We start from the raw sequence: 22,833 nt of genomic DNA, 5'->3' as shown, positions 1-22,833 counted from the left end.
GTGCCTTCTGTTTTACCTCTTCTATGTTTGTCATTTGCCACACGGGGATCTAACAAATGCACCAAGGACTAAAATATCCAGTGTCGTTACAGACTTCAAAATCCCTATGAATGCCCCTTCAACGGAAGCAGGAGGCCTGACTGTGCGTGTGAAAACGACTACCTACCTGCGGGGTACACTGTTTTTAGCAAAGTGAGAGTGGATCTCGATTCCATGCAAATCAAAAGTAAGTGCTGAGATTCTTTGGAAAACCAAAAGACTCCATTTGCGAAAGCAAAGCCCAGCAATGTACTGGTATATATGGCAGGATATAATGAAGAACCATTGTACAAGATGGTTTCCTTTATACTTATTAGATACATACTTTCTCTGAAATGACAGGAAGTATGGGGACCTTTGATACAAACATTATATAGTAACAGTAATAAGATAGTTCTCTTTCAAATCAAGCTATATACCTTAAAAATCCCTAACCATATTAAATTCACAGAAATCAATATTCTTAGCATAAGTGGTAAGGTTTTTTCCTGGGTAAGATATTAAGGAATACCATTAGTTCCAGATAATAATCTATTGAATATTGTATTTTTCCAGATATCATATCATTTTATCTTTCAAACAATCCCACATCAGATAAGACAGAATGTCAGAGGTGATGACATTAAGTTTCTCTTACGAGAATGACCTGTCCCAGTTTACAGTTAGTTAAGGACCACTGAGGAGGGATGAAGACCTGCTCAGAGAACTGGGGTTGGGGGGAGCATGACATCATTCTAGAAATTAACTGGTAATTTACTCAAGTCACAGGTATGTATGGACCTTGCTGTATGTTGGCCATTTAGTCAATGCAGTTTAGTTCGGACATGTAAAGTTAGACATACCTGTCCAGTATCCAAGGAATTATGCTGGTAATAGTCTGGCCAATGTGCTGGGCCTCATCAGAGGCAAGCAGACCGTGCACTCACCAGCAGTGATCACTATGAAATGGGAGTTACTGGCAGCTCATGGTTTTGGAGAAGACAGTAAAATACTCTGAAACTTGTGTCTGTGTTCTGCTCCAATCTATGGTGCCTCAAAGAAGCAGCAGAATGGGGGTACGCGTTTAACAGCTTTTCATCTTGGAATCGGTCTGATTTGTTCTGTTCGTCAACTCCACTGCCCATACGCTCCACTCACTGTGCATGCAAGCACACCTTGACCACACTGACGGAGGCTCGGGGAGGTGCACACAGCAACTCTGGTGGATTAGGAAAAGCCTGACAGTTTTATAACTGTCGTTAGAGATGAGGTATTTGCAGAAAGGCTCCTTTGGGGGACTGCCTCCAAAGGACTCTGTGCCATCACAGGGTTTGCAGTGTGACCTGTCGATGTCTTGAATCAACTCAGTGGTCCTGATGGTCATTGTTGGGACCTTATCAAAGTGACTAATAATGCAAGCGTGAGTGATTGCAGTAATGGAGTTTGAGGATTCTGCACAACCTGCCTTTGATCCGGTGAATCTAGCTGTGGTGTTCTGTATAGAGTCTCCAGTGTTAATGGCAATCAGCAAATGTTGCTAACAACGTCAGCAAACGAAAGAGCAAAAGAACCGTACCAATAAACTGGTATAGATGCGGCACACGTGGGCTCACACTGCTTTAGCACGAAGGGTCTACCTCTGAAGAAATTTTTTTTCTGTGATTTTCTTCCTGATCCCACTCCATCTATGTCAGAGATTTGTTGTGAAATACTATGAGTAAATAAATTTGAAAAACCATTCATTTGCTTTTTTCATATTTTTCTATAATTTCAGATGTAACTGTGATTTTTTTTTAGGACCATTTAGTCCATGTATATTTTTTGTGTTAAATAAAATGTATCCATTTGAGGCAATGCTATATTATATGCTATAGTGGCAATATTTTGGTAAAATTTTAACTAATCACATAAATATATTTAAGATACTACAAAAAGTGCATATTTGAAAATAATGAGGGCATTGCTGTTTCCATGGTAATGAGTTGCATTATTATTATTATTTTTCATTTTTTACAGCTGCGGATCTTCTTTTTTCCCAGACACTATCTGGAAAGGCAGTTCCATTTGCTACAGCTGGGGACTGCTACAGCGCTGCCAGATGCCCACAGGTACCTCATAGGCATTTTGTTACTCATTTGCTTCAGAATGAAAAATTCAATATTTCCTCTCATTCGTTTTCTTGAGCAGAACATTGCATGACACTAAAAAAAAAAACAAAAACAAAAAAAAACAAAAAAACAAAACTAGATATCCAAGGCATTCAGCATGCACTTACTTTAAGCATTATTAAGTCAACTGATGGAGAACCACTTTAGCCAATATTAAGCTCATCTCAAAGATTCAACAGCAAGACCTAGAACTTGCTCAAATCCTCTTTCCATGACACGTCATCATTTTAACCTTTCAGCCTGGCCCCTGGGAATGAACAGATGCACGGGGAAAGGCAAACAAATGGACCATGAGCATGTGTTGTTTGTTTGCTGATGGTAACGCTGGTTCCTTGGGTGGGTGTTTCTCAAGGGACCATGTGTGGAGGATGGGCTCTCAGGGAGGTGGCACTGGAAGGTGTTATCAAACCTTAAAGGATGATGGACTGTCCTAAAGGGCACTGCAGAATCCCACTGCTCCGTTCTCTACGGGATGCCTAGGTTGTGATGTGGGGTTTGCTGGACACACATGTCTGTGGCCCTCTGGCACCCTTGCCAGAAGTCTAAACAAACAAGACTACCCAGTCCTTACTTGAACCTACATCTACGTATGTTTATCAATAGCCCCTTGAGATTGGATAACCTATCTCGGGACTGGTCCTTAGATTGGGACAGTCACTAAGTGTTTGTGGCTCTTCATCTAGGTAGAGACTCCCTCCATGATGGTGTTGCCATTATACAGCTCTGATTTCATGGTTGTGTATATAAAAGACACTATCTCACAGAAGACATCCTGGCCCTCTGGCTCTTACAATCTGGCCCCTCTTTCAAGATGCTTCTGGGTTTGTAGGGTGGTGGTGGTATTGTAGATGTATTAACTGAGGGTGGACAGTTAGCTGTTGTCTACCAATTTTGGCCACATTCTGACCAACTGTGAATTCCCATAATGCCTTTTGTCTGCTCTAAAGATGAAGCTTTCTTGGTGATGGGGAGAGCTGCACTTACCTGCTTATTGCTTTTTATAAAAAAAATTATATTATATTGCTTTTTCTGGCATCTTAAGGTGGGAGATTATCGATTTGAGGTTTTTCTTCCATTTAATGCTTTAATAGCTATAAATTCTAAGTATTTGCTTTGCTGTATCTAAGGATTTTTGCATTTGTATATCTATTTTATTCATACTAAAATATTTTCTATTATCATGGGATCATTAACTGTTCCTACCTAGATGTAACAGATTTTCCTAAATAAAAAAATTTCTGTTTGCTGTAGAACTTTAGAATGGTTTTCAGAGTCCTATGTTTAAATGATGATCATGACTCACAATTTTCAACAGTTATTGCTAGACAGTGTCCATAGGTTCATTATCCTGCAATTCTATAATTTTTTTTCTTTTGATTACACACACACACACACACACACACACACACACGTTTGCATGAAGTGTATTGGTTTGTGATATATTCACACATGTAAGTTCACATGTATAGGCTATTCACATGTATGTCAGGTGTTCTGCTTCATCACGCTCTGCATTAATCTATTGAGACAAGGGTCTCTTACTAAGCCTGGAGCTAGGCTGGGAGCCAGAAAGTCTCAGTGGCCCTACTGTCTCTGCCTCCCCTCATGCTGAGGTTACAGGTGCGTTTGGTCCCTGCTTGACTTTTTAACATGGGTGATGGAACTCAGTTCCTCATGCTTGTATAGCAGAGACCACATTTATCCACTTAGCCATGTCTCCAGCCTTTCTGTCTATACCGCTGGAGTCTATACTGCTGGAGTCTATACCACTGGAGTCTATACCGCTGGAGTCTATACCGCTGGAGTCTATACTGCTGGAAGCAGACAACTTTGCAGAAGAACTCTGTGTTCTCATTCAGTCACTGAAGCTGCTGAGGACACACTCAAGTCCATGTTTCCTCCTCCCCCTCCTCCTCCTCTCCCCTCCTCCTTCTCTCCTCTCCTTCTCCTCCTCCTCCTCCTCTTCCCTCCTCCTCCTCTCCCTCCTCCTCCTCCTTCCCTCTCCTCCTCCTCCTCCTTTTCCTCCTCCCCTCCTCCTCTTCCTCATCCCCCTGCTCCTCCTCCTCTTCTTCTTCCCTTCCTCCTCCCCTCCTCCTCCTCTTCTTCCTCTTCCTCCTCCCCTCCTCCTCCTCTTCCTCCTCCCCCTGCTCCTCCTCCTTCTTCCCCTGCTCCTTCTTCTCTGTTTTCTCTTCTCTTCATGTGGTGATAGATGGTTACTTTCTAGAATGGACTCCTTTCAATTCTCTCCCCAGAACTTCCCTTCCCTTTTGAGATCATCTTCCTATCAAACACCTTGTCTGTGTGTTCAGTCAGACACATTCTCTGAAGTCAAGGATGTGTGATCTAAAATGTCCTATCCTTCTAAGTGATGTTTGCCATAACACATGTCTGCCTTTTATTGCTGGCACTGTCCTTTTGACCTTCTCAAGTGGAGATTTGTTCTCCAACGGCCAATCCATGTCAGGATGGATGATCTTTTTCTAACAACCCCTTTCCTTTTAACTCTGCCATCTGCTCGTATATTTGATATCATGGGATATATGAACAGTTCGGTGATTTGAGTCCTTCCAAAGACTGCTGTTCGGAAAGAATGCCAAACTCTGGAAATCTGGTCCTTGTCTTTCATTTGATTTAGGTCTGCTCAGTGAGAGATATCGGCAAACTTCAAAGGAGACTGGTATTCATGGAAACCACATAGTTATCAAGTAGAATCAAAATTCTTCTTATCTCATCAAAGAACTCTCCCTGTAGGAAGTAAGAGAGAGAATTATTATAAACAAGAAATTTCTTGATGAGCATGAGACAGGAATGAGAAGATTTATGTAATCAGACTTTGATACGATGGTTATTTCTTTTTCCTTCGAATACCTTTCTCTCACAAATATCTTAAGGAAATTGTGCAGCCGTAAAGTCTGTAACCTCAGTTCATAGTTAGATAGGCAGATCCTCTTGGTCAACAACCTCTGTCAGAACTTTTAGCGAGTCAGTGCAGGAGCATCAGGAAGATGATTTTCTGCCATCAGGGTACAATGCCCCCTCACGTGGTTCTGAATATTTTTTGAAATGCAGAACTTTGTGCCAAAATTAGATTGTGCTGGGCACAGACAGATTCAGGAGCAGTGTCACCCATTACTCAGTCTGTATTTGTCTGCCCCAGGCTACAGTTACCAAAAATACAAAGTGCCCAGTATTTTGGGTGATGTTCTGTCGAATGTATAAACCAGATTCTGTGTTTAGTTACATGACATTTGCGTGAATACCTTCCAGATGCTCCGTGTCACAGAGAGAACGTCTCTTGTTGTTTGGGACTCATCAAAACCACATCCTCCGTGTTTGCATGTGACCGGGTACCCCAGGATATGAATGCTAAAAAGAGCACAAACACATATGGCGTTCTTTAGAGAAAATAAACTTTACCACATTGAACGTGAGACGAGTCAGGGAGTGTTATGCGACTTGGGAATACATATGTCAAGTGGGAGGTGGATGTTCCCAAAGAGTCCTGGTACGGGCCTTGTTTCCTGTCCTTTAATTAATATTTGATTGCCAGAGGGTTGGAGAAGTGAGCAGATTCCAGTAAGGCCGGTGGATCAAGCCAGTACCTCTCGTCGATACGTGTTGTTTCCAGGTGTTGGAAATTAAGATTTATGTACACACATACAGGTGTTTAAATATATTTCCATTTCTCTAAGCCAAAGCCTTAGGGCCTTTGTTGCAGATTCTTTGGTACACACTGTAGAGGGGAGCTGCGCCATTTTATTTTTCTACCAGCAAAGATGAACATCCTTGCTGCTTCGATGCATCCTTGCCAGCATTTGGTCTTGTTAAGTTTGCTTTCATTTGCTTGTTTGCCTTCGTATTAGTGGTGTCTGCTAGTGGTTTTGTTTTGTTTTGTTTTCACATTTTTGCAGTGCATAATGATGCTAAGCACCTTTCCTGGAGTTATTGGTTATTGTGTATTTGGCTGAATGAGGTAAATGTTCATGCCTATGTCCTCGTTCGATACCAAGTTTGTTTTCCTATTGGTGAATATCAAGAGTCTGGATACACAAAGGTCTTTCACCAGAAGTGACATTTGCAAATATTCCATTTTTCTATCAACCATCATTTCATTCATTCAAGTATCTATCAGAGTGAAAGTGTTTCATTTATTTTAATGAAATCAGATGCCTTGTGTCTTACAGATTGTTGAGCTAAGAGATCAAATGCAAAATTACAAAGATTGTCTCCATTTGAAAGTACTTTCTTTCTACATGTCAGCCCTCCTCTGTATCTATCCTAAGACTCATTTTGGGTTAATCTTGACTTGGAGCCTGGAGTGGGAGGGCTCCACATACAGATGCCTCATTGATTTGACACACTGTGGTAGGAAAGCAGTGTTGTCTTTACCCTCTAGCACTGTGGTCCCCAACCCTTCCTAATGCTGCAACCCTTTAATACAGTTCCTCATGCTGTGGTGACCTCCAACCATAAAATTATTTTGTTGCTACTCCATAACTGGAATTCTGCTACTGTTATGGATAGTAATGTAAATATCTATGTTTTCTGATGATCTTAGGCAATCCCTGTAAAAGGGCCATTCTACCCCATAAGGGTGGTGACCCACAGGTTGAGGACCTGTTCTAGCATCACAGTTGTGGCCACTTCCTAGAACCTGAGCACCTGAGTGCTTCACTAATGCACTGAAGCAATAGCATTCCCTAGAGGCTCAGCTGTTACGGAGCTAGACATGGCCCAAAGATCTAGAAACTCGGTCATCTCCATAAGGATGCATCCAGAATGCCGAATAGCTGTAAGTGTGGAATAGATGCAGTGTCTCATGTGCCAGATAATGGGAGCTTGACTAAACCTCAGCCTTCAGACCAAAGATCCTCAGTGCTCCCCCACCTGGAACTGGAGTAGCCCAGGATCCTGGCTTCTGAGAAGCACTCGCCTCTCTGTAGGGTAAAGTCTTCACTGCCCTGCTGGCCTCCCTCAAAGTCCATGTCACATGTGTCCTGACTGAAGCATCCTTCCAGCCCTATCTGCCTTTACAAAGGCTGGGATATGGCTACATCTCACCTTCCTGGAGACTAGAGTCACAAGTTTGTGGTGCCTTGTTCCTTGGAGTCTGAGGTCCACTTAGTGATCATAAATCATAAAGAAATTCACTTTAAAACAATGTGCCTTCTTGGACCCAAGTCTTCCTTCCCTTGGCCTAAGCCTTTGGAAAATTTATTATTCCTCGGAGCCTTGTTAGCATCAGAGGCACAGCTACGACCTAACCTGTGCTGTCTTAGTTTTTCAAAGAAGTTCATCTCAGCGTAGTGAGAGAACTACAGCTACCCATGCACTGGTGTGGTTGAAATGTCCAGGTCTGGAGCAGCAGTGAGAGTCTCGGTCCTGAGTCTCACTGATGCCCCAGCTGCTGGTGGGTAGAGTGAGACCCAGTACTGACAGAGGAATCCCCTTCTATAAAAAATACGAGGCAATTCCCCAAAACCTTTACCCGATGCATTCAGCCGCATTGAAACCACCACAGACACTAACCCCTGAGACCTGTAGCCTTGCTGGTGTTCATCACAGCTGAAAAGACCCTCAGAGTCTACTCAAGACTTCTCCAGATTTCCTCCTGCTGGCTCTTTCTCCCATGGCCCCTTGGTGTATAGGAGCACAGAATAGACACACAGATCAAGCATTTGGAGGACATAAATCATAAAGAGTTTCAATGTAAAGCAATGATTTGATATGCATATAATTTCACTACTAAAGATGAACATAGATGTGTGTACTGATGAGATAGACGATGTGCTTGTCTGTTTTACTTAAAGAATAAGACATGATGTCACCTCGATCACTTAATTTCCCAACCGGCATATGTTCCAAGCTTATTACTAACAAAGGTAACCTGAGCTATTTGGATATTAAAAATACGTCTTGCGCGCTGTGGGCCTCTAGGGAACACACCATAATGTGTAAGTGATGTGCCACTAGAGTCTGCACATTCTGTGGGGTCTCAGTGTCACTACATCCTGTGGGGTCTTAAAAAGATGACCACAGGGGGAAAGTTCAGCAGGTTTTGAGCTGTCAGTAAGGGAGTAGTGCTCTTTACAGAAGGGAGGAGTCACAATTAGGAGAGATTCCAGGAAATAAATCAAATGGATGTAGCGCACCAGAAAAACTATCAAAAGTAGTCAAAACTTGAATAAAAAGAAATGGTAAAGTTGGGCACATCTTAATCCCCCTCAACACTCCTCCATCAAGGACTACCAGCTGTGACAGGCCCCTTGGCTCTAGGTGCCACAGACTCCAAGGCCTGACAGGCTTGCCTTGACATCACAGTGTATTAACTCGGATTGTACCTGCAATTGAGAAGACTTATTTGTCAGTTAAATTCTTTCACCGAATCATTTTCTTTAAGTCAAGTTGGATCAGCTGTCTTCACCTGTTTTGAGAATCACTTGAGCCATTTGATGTTTCGAGGCAAGAACAGTCTTAAATATTTTATGTATTCATTCTTTTTTCTCACCATGCAGGGGCAGTTCAGCATCAACTTAGCAGGAACTGGGATGAAGATATCCAACACAGCAAAGTGGCTCGCTCAGGGGAGGTATGCCTCTGTCATCATCCACAGGTCCCAAGTAAGTCCTGTAGAACTAAAGCGCCTGGAAATCGCTTCTATGCTAGCACTAAAGTCCCCTGGAAATCGCTTCTATGCTATGGACTAGCACTAAAGTCCCCTGGAAATCGCTTCTATGCTAGCACTAAAGTCCCCAACCTCAGAGGCAAACACACATGAGAACAGTGACTAGACATTTACAGTATATTGTGAATATGCTGCATACAAATGCGTATAGACGCATACAAATATGGGCTACAAACACACACACAACACAAACACATGAGCATGAATCTCAGATTTGGACCTTATGACTGGACATGCATGCATGTTCTTAAAGATAGTGATTTAACTGTATCAGGCTCAATAGCATACACTGAGGCAAAAGACCTGCAAGTTCAAGGCCAGGCTCTGGAGTGAATTCAAGGTCAGCCTGGGCAGTTTAATGGAACTTTTCCTCAAATGAAAACGTAAAGAAGTCTGAGGCTGTAGATATTATCTACATTCATCAGCTTGGACCACGGGTCCCAGGGTTCAACTCCCCAGTATGGCAAAACTCCAAACAAACAAACAAAACTCCAGAGGTTTAGGGTCTAACATTTTAAAATGATGGTTCAATTTGGGGTTTATTTATCTTTGGTTTAGTGAAGGGGTTATTAAACAGAGTCACTTAATAAATATCCTCAAAGTGCTTTCAGCAATTAGGGATACCTATGCAGCACGCATATCTCCTTGCCTCTCTTTATCTAGAAAACACTGCTATTTTGTCCAGAGAAATAGCTGTATGGGGAGAGAGTGGTGGCTCAGTCAATAGAGTGCCTTCCACCCGAGCATGAGGGCCTGAGCCTGCATCTATGACCCCTGTACTACAGGGGAGGAGTGAAGAAAAGCAGATCTGTGGAACTCATTAGCCAGATCAGTGAGCCCACTTCCAATGAGAGACCCTGTCGCAATCAATAGCATTGAAATCTATTGAAGAAGGCATCCGATGTTCACCTCTGGTCTCCACCTGTACTCACACGTGTGTCCACATGCGGGTCTGCATACACAGATCTCCAAACCCACATGAGCACATAGACATATAGCACACAGATACACAAATATTAATCATGCTATATGATGTTTCTAAACAATGAAGGACAAACTTGAAGTAGATCATAATATATTCTCATCAATCCATTAAAAACCTAAATAAACCGAATATATACCCAGAGAGCCATTTATTTTGAAAGCCTACCATTTGAAAGCCTACCCCTACTATAGAAATAATAACTATTAAAATAACTTAAGTACTAGTTCAAACACAGTGCGTAGACCCTCTTTGGGAAAGTGAGCGTGGGTCTGGAGTAGTCTCATTTATGTCGTTCATAAGTCAGCCCTCCCCAACCTTCACCCTCTCCAGTGTTTTCTAAGTTTTCTTTATTTTGGTAAATATGGTCTTGTAACATTCCAATGAAAACTAATATTTATGGATAAAATGCAATATTCTTGTGTGATACTCTTAAAACATTTTGTTTCTGAGGAATACAAAATTTGTGTTTAAATTATTATAAATGTAGCGAGCTGAACGAAATACCCTGGCTTCCACGTATCCAGCTTTTAAATATCTTTTGCTTGGATATAAAGAATGCTAAAGTCACAGAAGGATAGTATTATTTTGTGAAATCTTTCATTTTTTTCTATTTTTTTTATAGCTTCTAAAATTTAGTTACTTATTTAATTGTGGAGAATCTTATGTGTTAAGTTAAAAATGTTCCTGACAGCATCGTTTGAAGTCTGATACCCAGGATAAAACCTAGATTCATGAAAGCCAAGCATAATTGTGGAAATGCAAACATATTCATGTTCCATAAAATGTAATGAGCGGAGCTTCCCACTCTAACAGCCTAGGAAAAGAAAAATCCACAAAACTGAGTTTTCCTTCTCATTTGCTCTGTTAGCCAGGGTCCTGTGCCCGCTGAGGGCTTCTGATCACACCCTTCTGTCTCACAAAGTCACAAACACCAGTCTTCTCCACCCTTCCGTTCTTCTCTGGATTAAAAACAATTTAGGTCTCTAAGGAAAATGACCAGAGTTAAACGTGTTGGGTATAAGAAAACTATGTTAGTGTTTTTGATGTTTGTATGTAAAATGAAGGCAGCACAGAGCACCTGCCCCTCCCCCTTCTGCCCTCCTCCCTCAGACTATCAGCTTGAGCCTACTTCCGGTTTTAGTCCAATTCTGATCTTGACGTCTGCCCTCTGCCCCTTTGTTTCTGTCCCCATCACACCAATTTCTGTGAATCTCCATGCTGCGTTTCAAACGCATGACTGAGCCCATCGAGAAAGACACAGGCGACTCACATATCTTCACGACCTAGTTTCTAGAATATCCTACTGGTGGAGTCTACTATTTATATTCGTGTGCTCATTAGAGGTTTTATTTTTAATAAGCTCACTGATACACGTAAATATTCGGGTGAAAACTATGTGTTCTGAGATGCAGTGTGTAAATCCTACCACGGTTTGCTTGGCACGAACAGCAGCTGGTATCAACCGTAGGCTGTCCAATCCCTTTGGACCCGCACATGACCTTCACTGGACAGCAGCTCTTACAGGGATCCTTGGCTAGGACTCAATCAGCATTATTCAAAGCAGGTTTCTTTTTCTGGGTTGTGCACAGTTGCCACCTTGTATAAAATTCTCCTGTGTTTTCCACTTCTTTACACTTCCAGGACGGAACCAAAGTCTACGGCAGATGCGGAGGGTTCTGTGGAAAGTGCGTTCCTCACATGGCTACAGGGCTCCCAATTCAAGTACTGTGAACGTCCAAGGCTTGGAAGGACCGTGAAGGGGGATTGCGCTGTGAAAGCACAGGCGCCTGGTGCTCCTCTCTCATTCCTGGCTTCCCGAGACTTCCATATTCAAACCTTTCTTTGGGTGCTCACTGGGGTTTCAGACCACTTCATATTTATAGGTTTTCGAGAGGAACTTAACGGACATACCACTCCAATCAGGCTCACTCCTAAACATCATAATTTATTATAGGGAATACAAGCAAAATGTTTGAATGGATTATACCAAGAAAGTATTGCTGGTCAAAGCTTGGAGTGTTAAACAGACATATAAAATAAATCTCCAATCAGCTTCCTATGCTACAATGAAGTGTTATTGCGGTTGTTAAAATGGAGCAAATAAGAATCAGTGAATATCAAATTAATAATTATATCAAATAAGCATATCCTTTCTTCTGATATGATTTTGATTCATTGTCTTATTTTTTTCTTTAATTTTATCTATGGATTTTGGTGCTTCAATAAAAATGGTTCTAAAATATAATATTTTTTTCCAAAAAAGTTGTGCTTATGTTAAGTATTAAATAGAAAACTTTGTGGCAAAACAGAGAAGACAGATGTTGGGATTTGAGTTTTAAGGCCTACCTCTACATACGTTTGAGCAGTATATTGTTTTTATAATGTTTGTGTATCATTATGCCTTTATAACTCATCTATGTAACTACCCTTAAAAACCTATTTTCTTAACATTAAATACCTTTTTTGCTAGCCAGATAGAAAGACGGAGGTTCTTAAAATTCTGATGATCCAAAGTTTTGGTTCTGTTTTCCTGACCCCTCCCCTACTTTAAAAAATTCACTAGAGATTATGTGGTGGGGGTGGGGTTCTCTAGAACAAAGATTCTCAACCTGTGAGTCTCAACCCCTTGGGGATCTAATGACCCTTCCACAGGAGTCACCTATGACCATTGGAAAGCACAGGCATTTACATTACTATTCATAACAGTAGCAAAATTATAGTTATGGATTAGCAACAAAATAATTTTATAGTTGGGGGTCAATACAGCATAAGTGGCTGTTTTTAAAGAGTCACAGTATTAGGAAGGTTGAGAGCCATTATTCTAGAGGAACAGGGTAGATAACATATTAAAGGGGTTTATTAGATTGGTTTATACATTCTAAATTCTCCAATAATAATTGTCTCCACACTGGAGAGCTGGATGCCATAGCTGTCTCAGTCGGGTACTAAACAGCCTTAACGCTTGCCAGAGCGGAGCGATGCCAGAGTGGTGATGGCGGAGCGATGATGCTGGTCTTTAGTCCATGTGGGAAAGCTGAAAAGCTGAAGTCAGAGGAATATGACGACGGTCTAGTCAGCGTGCGCACCCGCAAGACAGTGAGAGAAGCAGCAGAAGAGTAAAGGCTTGCTCTCCCACAGTTAGGGCGCGTCTTCTTTACAGTGGACCTAACGGGACAGTCCTGCACAAGTGCTCAGACGGCCTGCTTAGTGGACACGTTCAGATCGTGCTGCGCTGAAGATCAGTGGTAACCATCACGGAGAAGCTCAGCTCCTGTCTACTGGGGCGTTCTCAAACATGAGTGAATTTAAAGATTTGCCACTATAGACAGATTCTCAGGAATTAAGGGATTATTTTTCATGTGCATAACTTAATTGTGTGTTATATGCTGATAGGATTTTTAAAAGCAAAATAATAGATATTTTCCCATGCCGGCCTGCCCTATAAACAAAAACATGGGATTTGCTAATTCATTTCACCTGTAAATATCAGTGTACTAGTTTTACCCTCAAGGTGTTTTTCTCCCAAATATTTGCTAGAGCTGTAAAAGGCGCCAGAGGAAGTCGGTGCGCATGCGGTCAAACACTTGCAGAACTCTGAAACAAAGGGGAGATTATGCAAATCGGTCAGGCATTAAGTCAGAATGTCTAATGTTTCCCATTAAATGTTTCATCTGTTTTTAAAGCCGTGTAATTTATTAACATCTAAATAAAAACGTATTTGTGTGTCGCTAGTAACCTCGTTTACATGTGTAAGGGATCCATGATTCATGAAGAATGATACCCCAGACTTAATACACATATGCAACAACAAAGAGCACGCTATTCTGCAGAGAACCTGCATGCAGGGGTGGGGCAGCGTCTACAGCTCCTGATTGGCTGTCCATGGCTCTGGTTAAGTGGTGGAGCAGTTTTTACAGCTCCTGATTGGGTGCTTGAGAGGTTGGCACAGGTGGGTGGTGGGGCTGCTTCCTGATTGGCTGCCCGTGTGGGATGGTATTTTCTGGCACTGACTTGTTTTTTGGACTTTTCCAGTGCTGGGAAACAGAAACTTAGGCCTGGTCTCCCAGACTTCCAGTTTTGCAGCCTGTCATGGAGTCAGTCTGGCTCTGGCTAACAGTCCTCTCACATGCTCCTCACATAGTCAAAAAGGACCCGCACTGAAATCTCAGGGAAATTACGCGTTCTTCCTCAGGGCAAGAGGTCAGACACGGGGAAGTAGGTGGTGCGTACAGTACTTTCCAAAGGCAGGGAACAGATACTTAGGACAGAGCTATCCATCCTCAACTTCCTTACGGATGACCGAAGTACACTCTAGAGGAGTTAGAACAACTGTAACTGTCAAGGGCTGGGGTGTGGCTCAGTGGTAGACTCTTTTCCTACAGTGCATGAGGTCAAGGAAGAAAACCATGACAACTGGCAGGGCATTAAAATATTACCCTTTTCAAGTATGCAGTAACATACAATTTCCCCTCTAAATTTATATTTATCTCATTACTAGAAAATATGGGAACCCTTTTGTCTGAGTCCCTTGTATGTGTGTATAGATATGAAGTCTCTTTCTGTATATATATATATATATATATATATATATATATATATCTTACTGTGTAGCCAGGCTGGCCTGAAGTTCATCATAGTTATCGCTCTAGTTGGCAGCACGAACCTGGGAGAGTGGAGCCTAAAAAGGAGTAAAGTCTCATGTAATAGCCAAGTTTATTTAAGGCATCAGACGATTTGTATTCTGAGGGTTAAGCAAGATCTAAGGCAAAGGTCACATGAGTTTAGGTTGCTCTACAGTCATGTGGCCAGCCTGTGCTTGGAAACATCAGCTAAGTAACAATGGTACCTGTCTTAGTCAGGGTTTCTATTCCTGCACCAAACGTCATGACCAAGGATCAAGCTGTGGAAGAAAGGGTTTATTCAGCTTACACTTCCACACTGCTGTTCATCACCAAAGGAAGTCAGGACTGGAACTCACACAGGGCAGGAACTAGGAGGCAGGAGCTGATGCAGAGGCCATGGAAGAGTGCTGCTTACTGGCTTGCTTCCCCTGGCTTGCTCAGCCTGCTTTCTTATAGAACCCAAGACTACCAGCCCAGGGATGGCTCCACCCACAATGGACCCTCCCCCTTGATCACTAATTGAGAAAATGCCTTACAGCTGTATCTCAGAAGCATTTCCTCAAGGGAGGCTCCTTTCTCTGTGATAACTCCAGCTTGTGTCAAGTTGATACACAGAACCAGCCAGCGCAGTCCCTGTAATCATAAATAAAGCCACTCTAACTTACACCTGGGAGGGGCACAGAGGCACATTCTCAAAACAACCCACGTTCTGGAGAGATAGAAGTCACAAAACTTCTCGTCTCCATTTTCTTGGAGTTTCCTCACGAGCACTCACAAGTCTGACATAGCCTTGCTTGTGAGCTGTGTTCCGGCCATGATCGTCTTGCCTCTGCCGTGCCAGCGCTGCTGTGACTATGTGTGCCACTCCTGGAAGTCTGAATACACACACACACACACATGGGTTTTGATGTGTTGTTTTGATGTTTGAAACAGGGTCTCACTGTGTATGGTAGGCAGTGCTCACACTCTGGCACATCGACATCCCCACTGCTGGGGTTCCAAGGATGGAGCACACACCCGGGAGTTGTGTTAGGAATTTGTCCTTGGAGGGCTTGGTGGCTCTAATCAGAATCTGAATGAGAAAACAGAGAAGACCAGTTGGAGGCTGGCGCTGCCAGTCTCCTGGCTGGTTTATTGTTTTGTTTTGCCTTCTCCCTTGCCTGCATATTTCAAAGCATTACTGCTTTGCCCAAATGTTTTGATTTCCTTCTGTCCCAGAGTCTCAACAGACAGCATTATTTTTGTTCTACAAAGAAAGGCATTTGAAACCAATCTCTTCAGCATCCTGCATCTTTTTCTACCTCTCCTCTTGCCCAGTCTCTGACCGAAAAGACAAAAAGAAGACTTTTAAATAAAAGTGAACTGCATGCACACCCTCATACTATATAATTCTCACTGTGTTTTTACAGGGCACCATCATCTTCCCAGACCAAAAAAGGCTTTTTTGTTGTTTTGTTTTGGTTTTGTTTGTTTTAGTTTTTGGTTCATTTCTGTCCTTGCTTGAGGACAACTCCATATTAACCTTAAGTACCACCAGAGACGTTACTCTACAGTATAGGTCCAACTATGCATTCCTCTTGCCACTTAACATTTTAAAAATAATAGTTTTGCTATTTTTATTTATTTCTGTAATAACTTGGGGTTTTTTTTTCCTTTTTCTTTTTTCTTTTTTTTTTTGTAGTTTACATGTGAGAAATACAACTGACGACATCGCCACCTGCTGGCTACTCGTGGTCATGCTGCTGGAGGACTTGGAAGGCTGCCAAGGTCTACCTTTGCTGGTGTTTCTGTCCCAGTTCGCACAGTTCGTTTCCAGGCATCATTGTCCGGTCTCTATGTCCAGATAAAAGCCCATATCTATGTCACGACCATGAGCATGTCTTTCTTTTACAGTTCGGATGTTGGAATGGTCTTAATACTATCAAATATTGCCTGACCGGAAGCAAATAAAGAATTTATTTTTGGTACAATAGGTTTTTTTCCTGATGCCTTTATTCCGTAAAGAGAACCAAGTTGGAGCACAGGCAGAGGTGTTTCAGACCAGCATGCAGCTGTAGTGAAGAAGTTACACTAAGCAAGCTGACAACTTGTTTCTTAACAGTTGAAGCAGGGATTTGAAGTAATAAGCTCTTAGGTGCCTTTGAGCCCAATAAGTAGGTCCTTCTTGCCTGGTGTGCGGGCTGGCTGAGCTGATGAATGCGGGTTAGTGTCAGTATGCGCAGAGGGGAGGGAAAACCCACTCTGGGAGTGGCACAGCCAATCAGCTCATTTCTATTTTGTTATAACAGAAAAGCTTTTCAATGTACAGATGTTAAAACAGACATAGCACACTTTTTATCCATTGTTTCTGAGGCAAGGAAGCCTCATTTTTCCAGTATGGTCTGTAACCTGCTGGCAGTTTCAAGACAAATATTTTGCCTGAACCTCCATGTTCTAAGCTGCAAAGCAAATAGAAGGAATGTAGCCCCGCATACTTTCCTGACAGAAACGGTACAGAATTAAGTGAACTATTTTTATATGAGCGTGTTTTTGTTATTTGAAGATATCACAATTAGCTATGTGATTTTTTTTTTTTTTTGAAAACACTTTGGAAAGCATTTCGGTGAGGAGGGCTCCAGGCTCCAGCTCTCTTTACAGACATCATTTTAAGGTGTCAATAGTACCTATTTCATTTTGTTTTGCCTCAAGCATTAATGTGTAAAACCCTGGAAGTATGTCAGAAACTAACACGTTTTCATATATGTTATCTAAGCTTATCATCGCCATTTGGCATCATGACCTATGACGTCGGGTAACAAGTAGTGAACTGATCTTAAAGCCTAAAATCATTTCATGGGTAAGGCAGATGGAGCCCAGGCCACAGCCTTGGTGGAACGGCTTTCTGCTGTGATGACCATGACAGGTCACTTTGAGCTGTCTGGTGCTCTCATCTCTGCACAGCCCCACTGCTGTGCTCCTGATCTGTTCTGAATCAGGAGTCGCTCTTCACCTTAGGAAGTATTAGCCAGCTTGTGAGTTAGATACTGAGATTCGTCTCATTTAGCATGTCTGCCCCTTCTGGCTTTATCTTCTGCTTTTCCTTCCTGAATATCCACTCCTTTTTATTGTTCAACCTCTCTCGTTTTCACATGCCACACAATTAATGTCATAGGATGGTCTGCGTCGTCACCACACTGCACAGCGTGGTTAACACTTTCTATGAGGCCTCATCAGACATGTAACCCAGATGGAAGGAAAGATGGTCTCAGTGTGGCATGTCAATTAAGGTGCCAGCCAAACCAGCACACAGCCAACTTCCAGAGTTCCAGCAGCAGGAAGCCAGCCTCAAAAGCAGCCTCTCTCCTACTTCCTCTTTTAGTGTTACCTCTTAATTTTGGCTCTTCTTCATATCATTTCATAAAACTGGACATTGAAAAGAAACCCTATTTTGCTTTGACAGAATTAAATAAGCACAATAATAATTTTTCTATACCACTGCCAAAGATGAGAGATTTGAGCAAACATGCCAGGATGCTTCTACTCGCACTGAGGGTGGTGGGCATGAATCATCCCAGACATTTCCTGCTTATCGGTCGGCCTCCCTCCAAAAACTCTTAATATGGGTCTCCTGATAATCACTTCTAATCTGTCAACGTTGGCAGATTGTAGGATGTTTGTACACTTCCGCCAAATAAGTCCGAGATAGCTAGAGAGAACTGAATCTCCTAGTGCCTAGACTTATGACCCAACCGGATATGGAAAGAGAATTCCCAAACTTCTTTATTAAATAAAAGACCAATTAGGGCCCAAGAATGGTGGAATGCGTTGACATTCTCCTGTTACACAGAATATACTGGGATTTGAGGAGGAACAAGATAAAAAGTTGCACCAGAAAGGGATTTGCATGAAATGTACAACAAAGACAATCTAATGCTTTGCTAGATGCATTCCTGAAGGGATGCCCTCTTTCACCTTGGTACTCAGCTCAGGTCTCTTCTTATGTTCCACAAATGCCTCATTTTTATCCCATGCCTCCCAGTAGAAAGTCTGAGAATATTAGGTTCCTTCTGTATGCCCCTTGTGCGGTGGACACGGGCGATTGACTCACCTCTGCCAGCCGGAACCTGTGTCTTAACTGTAGTCACAAGTTTACACATATTACATTGAGGCAGCGTGGTCCTCACTAGTGACAGATGGTGCATGGGTGATGGCTCCACCCTGGGCCCAGAGGAAGCCGCAGGAGCTTTAGAGGCAGCACAACACATGCATCAAGCAGGCAGGATTCCGAACCACAGCTGATATGGTGGCAAGCCACTGTTTCCAGGGTTAGAGCAAGTTGGGTTGCTTTTCTCTGATTCTAACCAGATCAGCTTTATTTTTTCTTCATCTTCCTATTTTGGAAGAATATTACAAATGTACTTAATCTCATGTTTTAAGTAAATAAAGGTATATTTGGGATTATACCTCTGATTGGTGGCATCAGACATGCCAAACAGTATGTTTTATATGTGTAAATCAATCGCTCCTTTTTACACAGTTTTTGAGGATTTCATACAAGCAGATTATGTATTTTGACCTAGGTCAACTTACTCCCTTCCCTTCAGCTTCCCCTCTGGTCACTTATAACTATTCTCCTCTCCCAACTTCATGCATGTGTTCTTTAAAAGAAGCAGAAGCAGAAGGAAGAGGAGGAGGAGGAGGAGGAGGAGGAGGAAGAAAGAAAGAAAGAAAGAAAGAAAGAAAGAAAGAAAGAAAGAAAGGAAGGAAGGAAGGAAGGAAGGAAGGAAGGAAGGAAGGAAGGAAGGAAGGAAGAAAGAAAGAGAAAGAAAGCAAAACCAAAACCAAACAAAAAGACTATTGAATGTACTTTGTCTTCACAGCGTAAGCGTGTAGTAGTTAATGATCCTGGGTAAATCATGCCAGCAGGAGCTTACAGTGGTTGGTCATCTTCCACCCACACTAAGGAAGCAGAATAACTCACACTTAGCTAGTTTCCTCTGTTAGTGCAGAGTAGGACATCCACCCAGGGAACAGAGTGGCCTCCATTCAGGACGGGTTTTCCATATTCTATTAACTCAATCAGGTAATTACTCATGGGCTAAGTAATTTCTCACAGAGCTCTGCCACCTGGATGATTCCAGATCTTGTCAACTTGATATTCAACACTACCCACCATAGATGTCAGCCATGAGAAATATAAAAGCAAATAAATAAGAATAAAAAGGAAAAACAAAACCAAAAATTTACATGTAAGTGTTTTAACTTCTCAGTTAAATTTATCAATTTGATGTATTCATTTTATATGATCTAAAGGTATAGATACCTTTAGAAAAGAGAAAACAAGATGGAAGAAAATGAAAGGAAATGAATAAAATGAATCCTTATTGGAATATGAGATACAAATGCAGGAGGGCCATTTTAAATGTTCAACATCCTTAGACACCTGGGAAATGCACATTATCATCACTTAACCTGGTAAGAATGTCTAAGACCAAATAATAAATGATAACAAACGCGAATGGGGAGAGTAGGGAGAGCACTTATTCACTGCCGGCAGAGGGGGGCGCACTGCACAGCCACTGTGGAGATTTGCCTTAGTTAGGGATTTACTGCTGTACGCAGACACCATGACCAAGGCAAGTCTTATAAAGGACAACATTTTTTTAAAAAAGTATTTATTTATTTTATGTAAGTACACTGTAGCTGTCTTCAGACACACAAGAAGAGGGTGTCAGCTCTCATTACAGATGGCCATGAGCCACCATGTGGTTGCAGAAAATTGAACTCAGGGCCTGGTGTGGGCCTTTGAAACATCAAAGCCCTCTCCTAAGGGACACATAAAAGACCACATTACCCCAACAAAGCCACATCTCCTAGTCTTTTCCAACGGTTCACCAACTAGGAACCAAGCATACAAGTATATGAGCCTATGGGTGTCAATCTCATTGAAACCACTTAGAAGGCAGACACAGTCAGATCTCTGAGTTCAAGGCCAGTCTGGTTTACAGAGCAAGTTTCAAAACAGTCAAGGTTGCACAAAGAAATCCTGTCTTGGGAAAACAAAACAATTAAATAATAACAACAACCAAAACTCCAAACCCAAACATCATAGGCTATTTTGCTAATGCTCTTGGTTACCTTACAGAACTTGACAGTAGGTCCCTATTGTCAAAGACATCGCATACTTGAGTCATAGAACATGAGGGAACTACACCTGTATTCATGGGGAAGTTTTGACTCTGTTAGCTAACGATTTTAGTGCTGGCGGTACTATGCACCATGCACGCCGTCAGAGGAGAAATTTATCATCAACATATCACACACCTGTAAACTACATTAATGACTTTCTTGACTAGATAAGCCCACTGATATACTAGTGGTACAAACATGATGGGCGTAACCAACCACTAGTTCTAAATGGAATTAAGACTTGTTTCAAAAGATGAAGCTCGTACCTGATGCCACTATCAGGCCAAGAACTTGTATCCAAGAGAGCTCATAGTCCTTAGGGGAGAGCCTGGATTCTGCTACATGGACATGCAATAAACTTATTCCTAATGACTGATTATCATACCAGTGCATTAGTGCATTTCTCAACCCTCATCTGAGGGGCTTTCTACAGTAGACCCTACTGAAACAAGTGTGATGCTGTTGTCCATCATGGGGAAGAGATGCTGCCCAGGAGTTTCCTGGATCTACCTTAGATCTCCTAGCAATAGGTACACAGGTGTTCTGAGAGATGAGATGTAAAGGTTAGTCAAAGGAACATGATTAACAAGATGAAGGTGAGTCCTGAAATACTGAGATTGAATACGGCTAAGAAAAGAGTGAGCAAAACTCATTCATAGAGAAGTTAAGGAGGAACTACCTCTATTAAATAAAACAAAACACAAACATAGATAGTGGAAGAGGATCATCATATATCCCAAATGTATTGATTTGTTTAAAGACATCCATCCGCCTATGTGCTCATAGAAATTCCTGTAAAATGCTCAATAGAAGCACCATGAAAAGTAGCGCAATCGCTCTTGAATTTAGAAAAGTGAAGAAGAGAACACTTACAAGCAACTGAATGAAGTGTTTGCAGGGAAGACGCTAAGCACTAGAATCCTCAAATGTTTCAAAATAAAGATCAAGGTGCGCAGAACTGCAGCAGGAATGTAGAAGCAGAATGACAGGCACCCTTGGCACGCGTTCTCCAGAAACTGAAGTTATAATGGTAACCTTGGCCCGTGCATTTGCATGTATAATCTAAGGTGTTCGGTCACCAATTCCTCTGCAGCATAGAAACACTGTCGAACAATAGTGCTCCGTGCCACAAAAGTGAAAGCTCTGTATTTGAAAATCATGTTCTCCGAAAATAATAAATTAAAATTAATTATTTTTAAAATGAACTAAAGCTCCAAGATTTGGATCTTATAAACAAAACTCCTGATGGGCTGGGATCTGGCTTATAGGAAGACTGTGTTTTCCATGTGCAGGCCCCAGGCTCTGTCTACAGCACAGGCAGAATAAAAAGAAAGGAAGAAAGATAATTTTAAAACCACTTCTGCATGACTTGTTTGGTTTGTTGGTGAGGCTGTATTCTAGCTGTTGTCCAGCCCACTGTCCTCTTGCATCATACTCAATAAATAGTTGTTTTTTTTTTAAGTTCACAAATGAAATAATAGAATACTTAGAATTGAATCGACAGAAACCACCACCATCATTCACCAGGCTGAAGTTTGCGTTACGAGGTAGCGACACAGTAAGACAAGGAGCCTGCCTGGGAAGCATAGGTCCGTGATACAGAGAAGGAATCAGGCGGTCCTGATGCTGCTGGACATGTGGTCCTAAAGAGTCCTGCTCCTTCTCAGTTGACAGGATGGCCTTTCCTTCTTTAGTGATAGCCCACTGATATGGTGATTTCAGACAGTGAAGTAGAAACTCCTTCCCCAGGAGGCTTTCTTTACCATCTCTGTTTCTAACTTTCTCTCTCTCCTAAATTGTAGGCTGGTGGATACAAAGTGAAATTAAGTCCTCCTGTAACTCAAGGGGACTTTCTGAGCTTAGTGACAAAGAAAAAGACCTGTAGGGCAAAGGACTCGAAAAAGCCCATTGTAACACAAACTGGGAAGTGACCTCCAAAAGGGACAGACCTCCTGAGAGACATGAAGACAGCTAACACGTTATCTCTGGTGAAAAATACAAGAGGAGTCAACACGGGAACGCCCAGCTTGAAGCCACCTGGTGGTGAGCCAGGGTTGGTTTTAATGTCATCACCTGACCAGGAAAACTCACCCAGGGAATTATCCTGATTCCCTTCATTGATGTGGGAAGATCCACCCCAAATGTTCAAGGCATCTTCTGGGCACAGCACTGATAAGAACAGGGTAG

At 42.1% G+C, this 22,833-nt stretch overlaps 1 protein-coding gene across 1 annotated transcript in view; it reads left to right on the top strand.

Moving 5' to 3' along the window:
- The window catches only part of Adamts20 (ADAM metallopeptidase with thrombospondin type 1 motif 20), a 126,083-nt gene extending 112,514 nt beyond the window's left edge, over positions 1 to 13,569 (top strand). Inside the window, exons 36-39 of the mRNA XM_021183238.1 lie at positions 93 to 226; positions 2,035 to 2,126; positions 8,702 to 8,806; positions 11,498 to 13,569. Of these exons, the coding sequence (XP_021038897.1) occupies positions 93 to 226; positions 2,035 to 2,126; positions 8,702 to 8,806; positions 11,498 to 11,587 (421 nt within the window). The 3' untranslated portion in view covers positions 11,588 to 13,569. The remainder of the gene's footprint in view (positions 1 to 92; positions 227 to 2,034; positions 2,127 to 8,701; positions 8,807 to 11,497) is intronic.
- The last annotated feature ends 9,264 nt before the right edge of the window (positions 13,570 to 22,833 follow it).

Source organism: Mus caroli, chromosome 15 (assembly GCF_900094665.2).
Source record: "Mus caroli chromosome 15, CAROLI_EIJ_v1.1, whole genome shotgun sequence".
Classification (NCBI taxonomy): Eukaryota; Metazoa; Chordata; class Mammalia; order Rodentia; family Muridae; genus Mus; species Mus caroli.
This window is presented reverse-complemented; position numbering and strand designations above follow the sequence as displayed.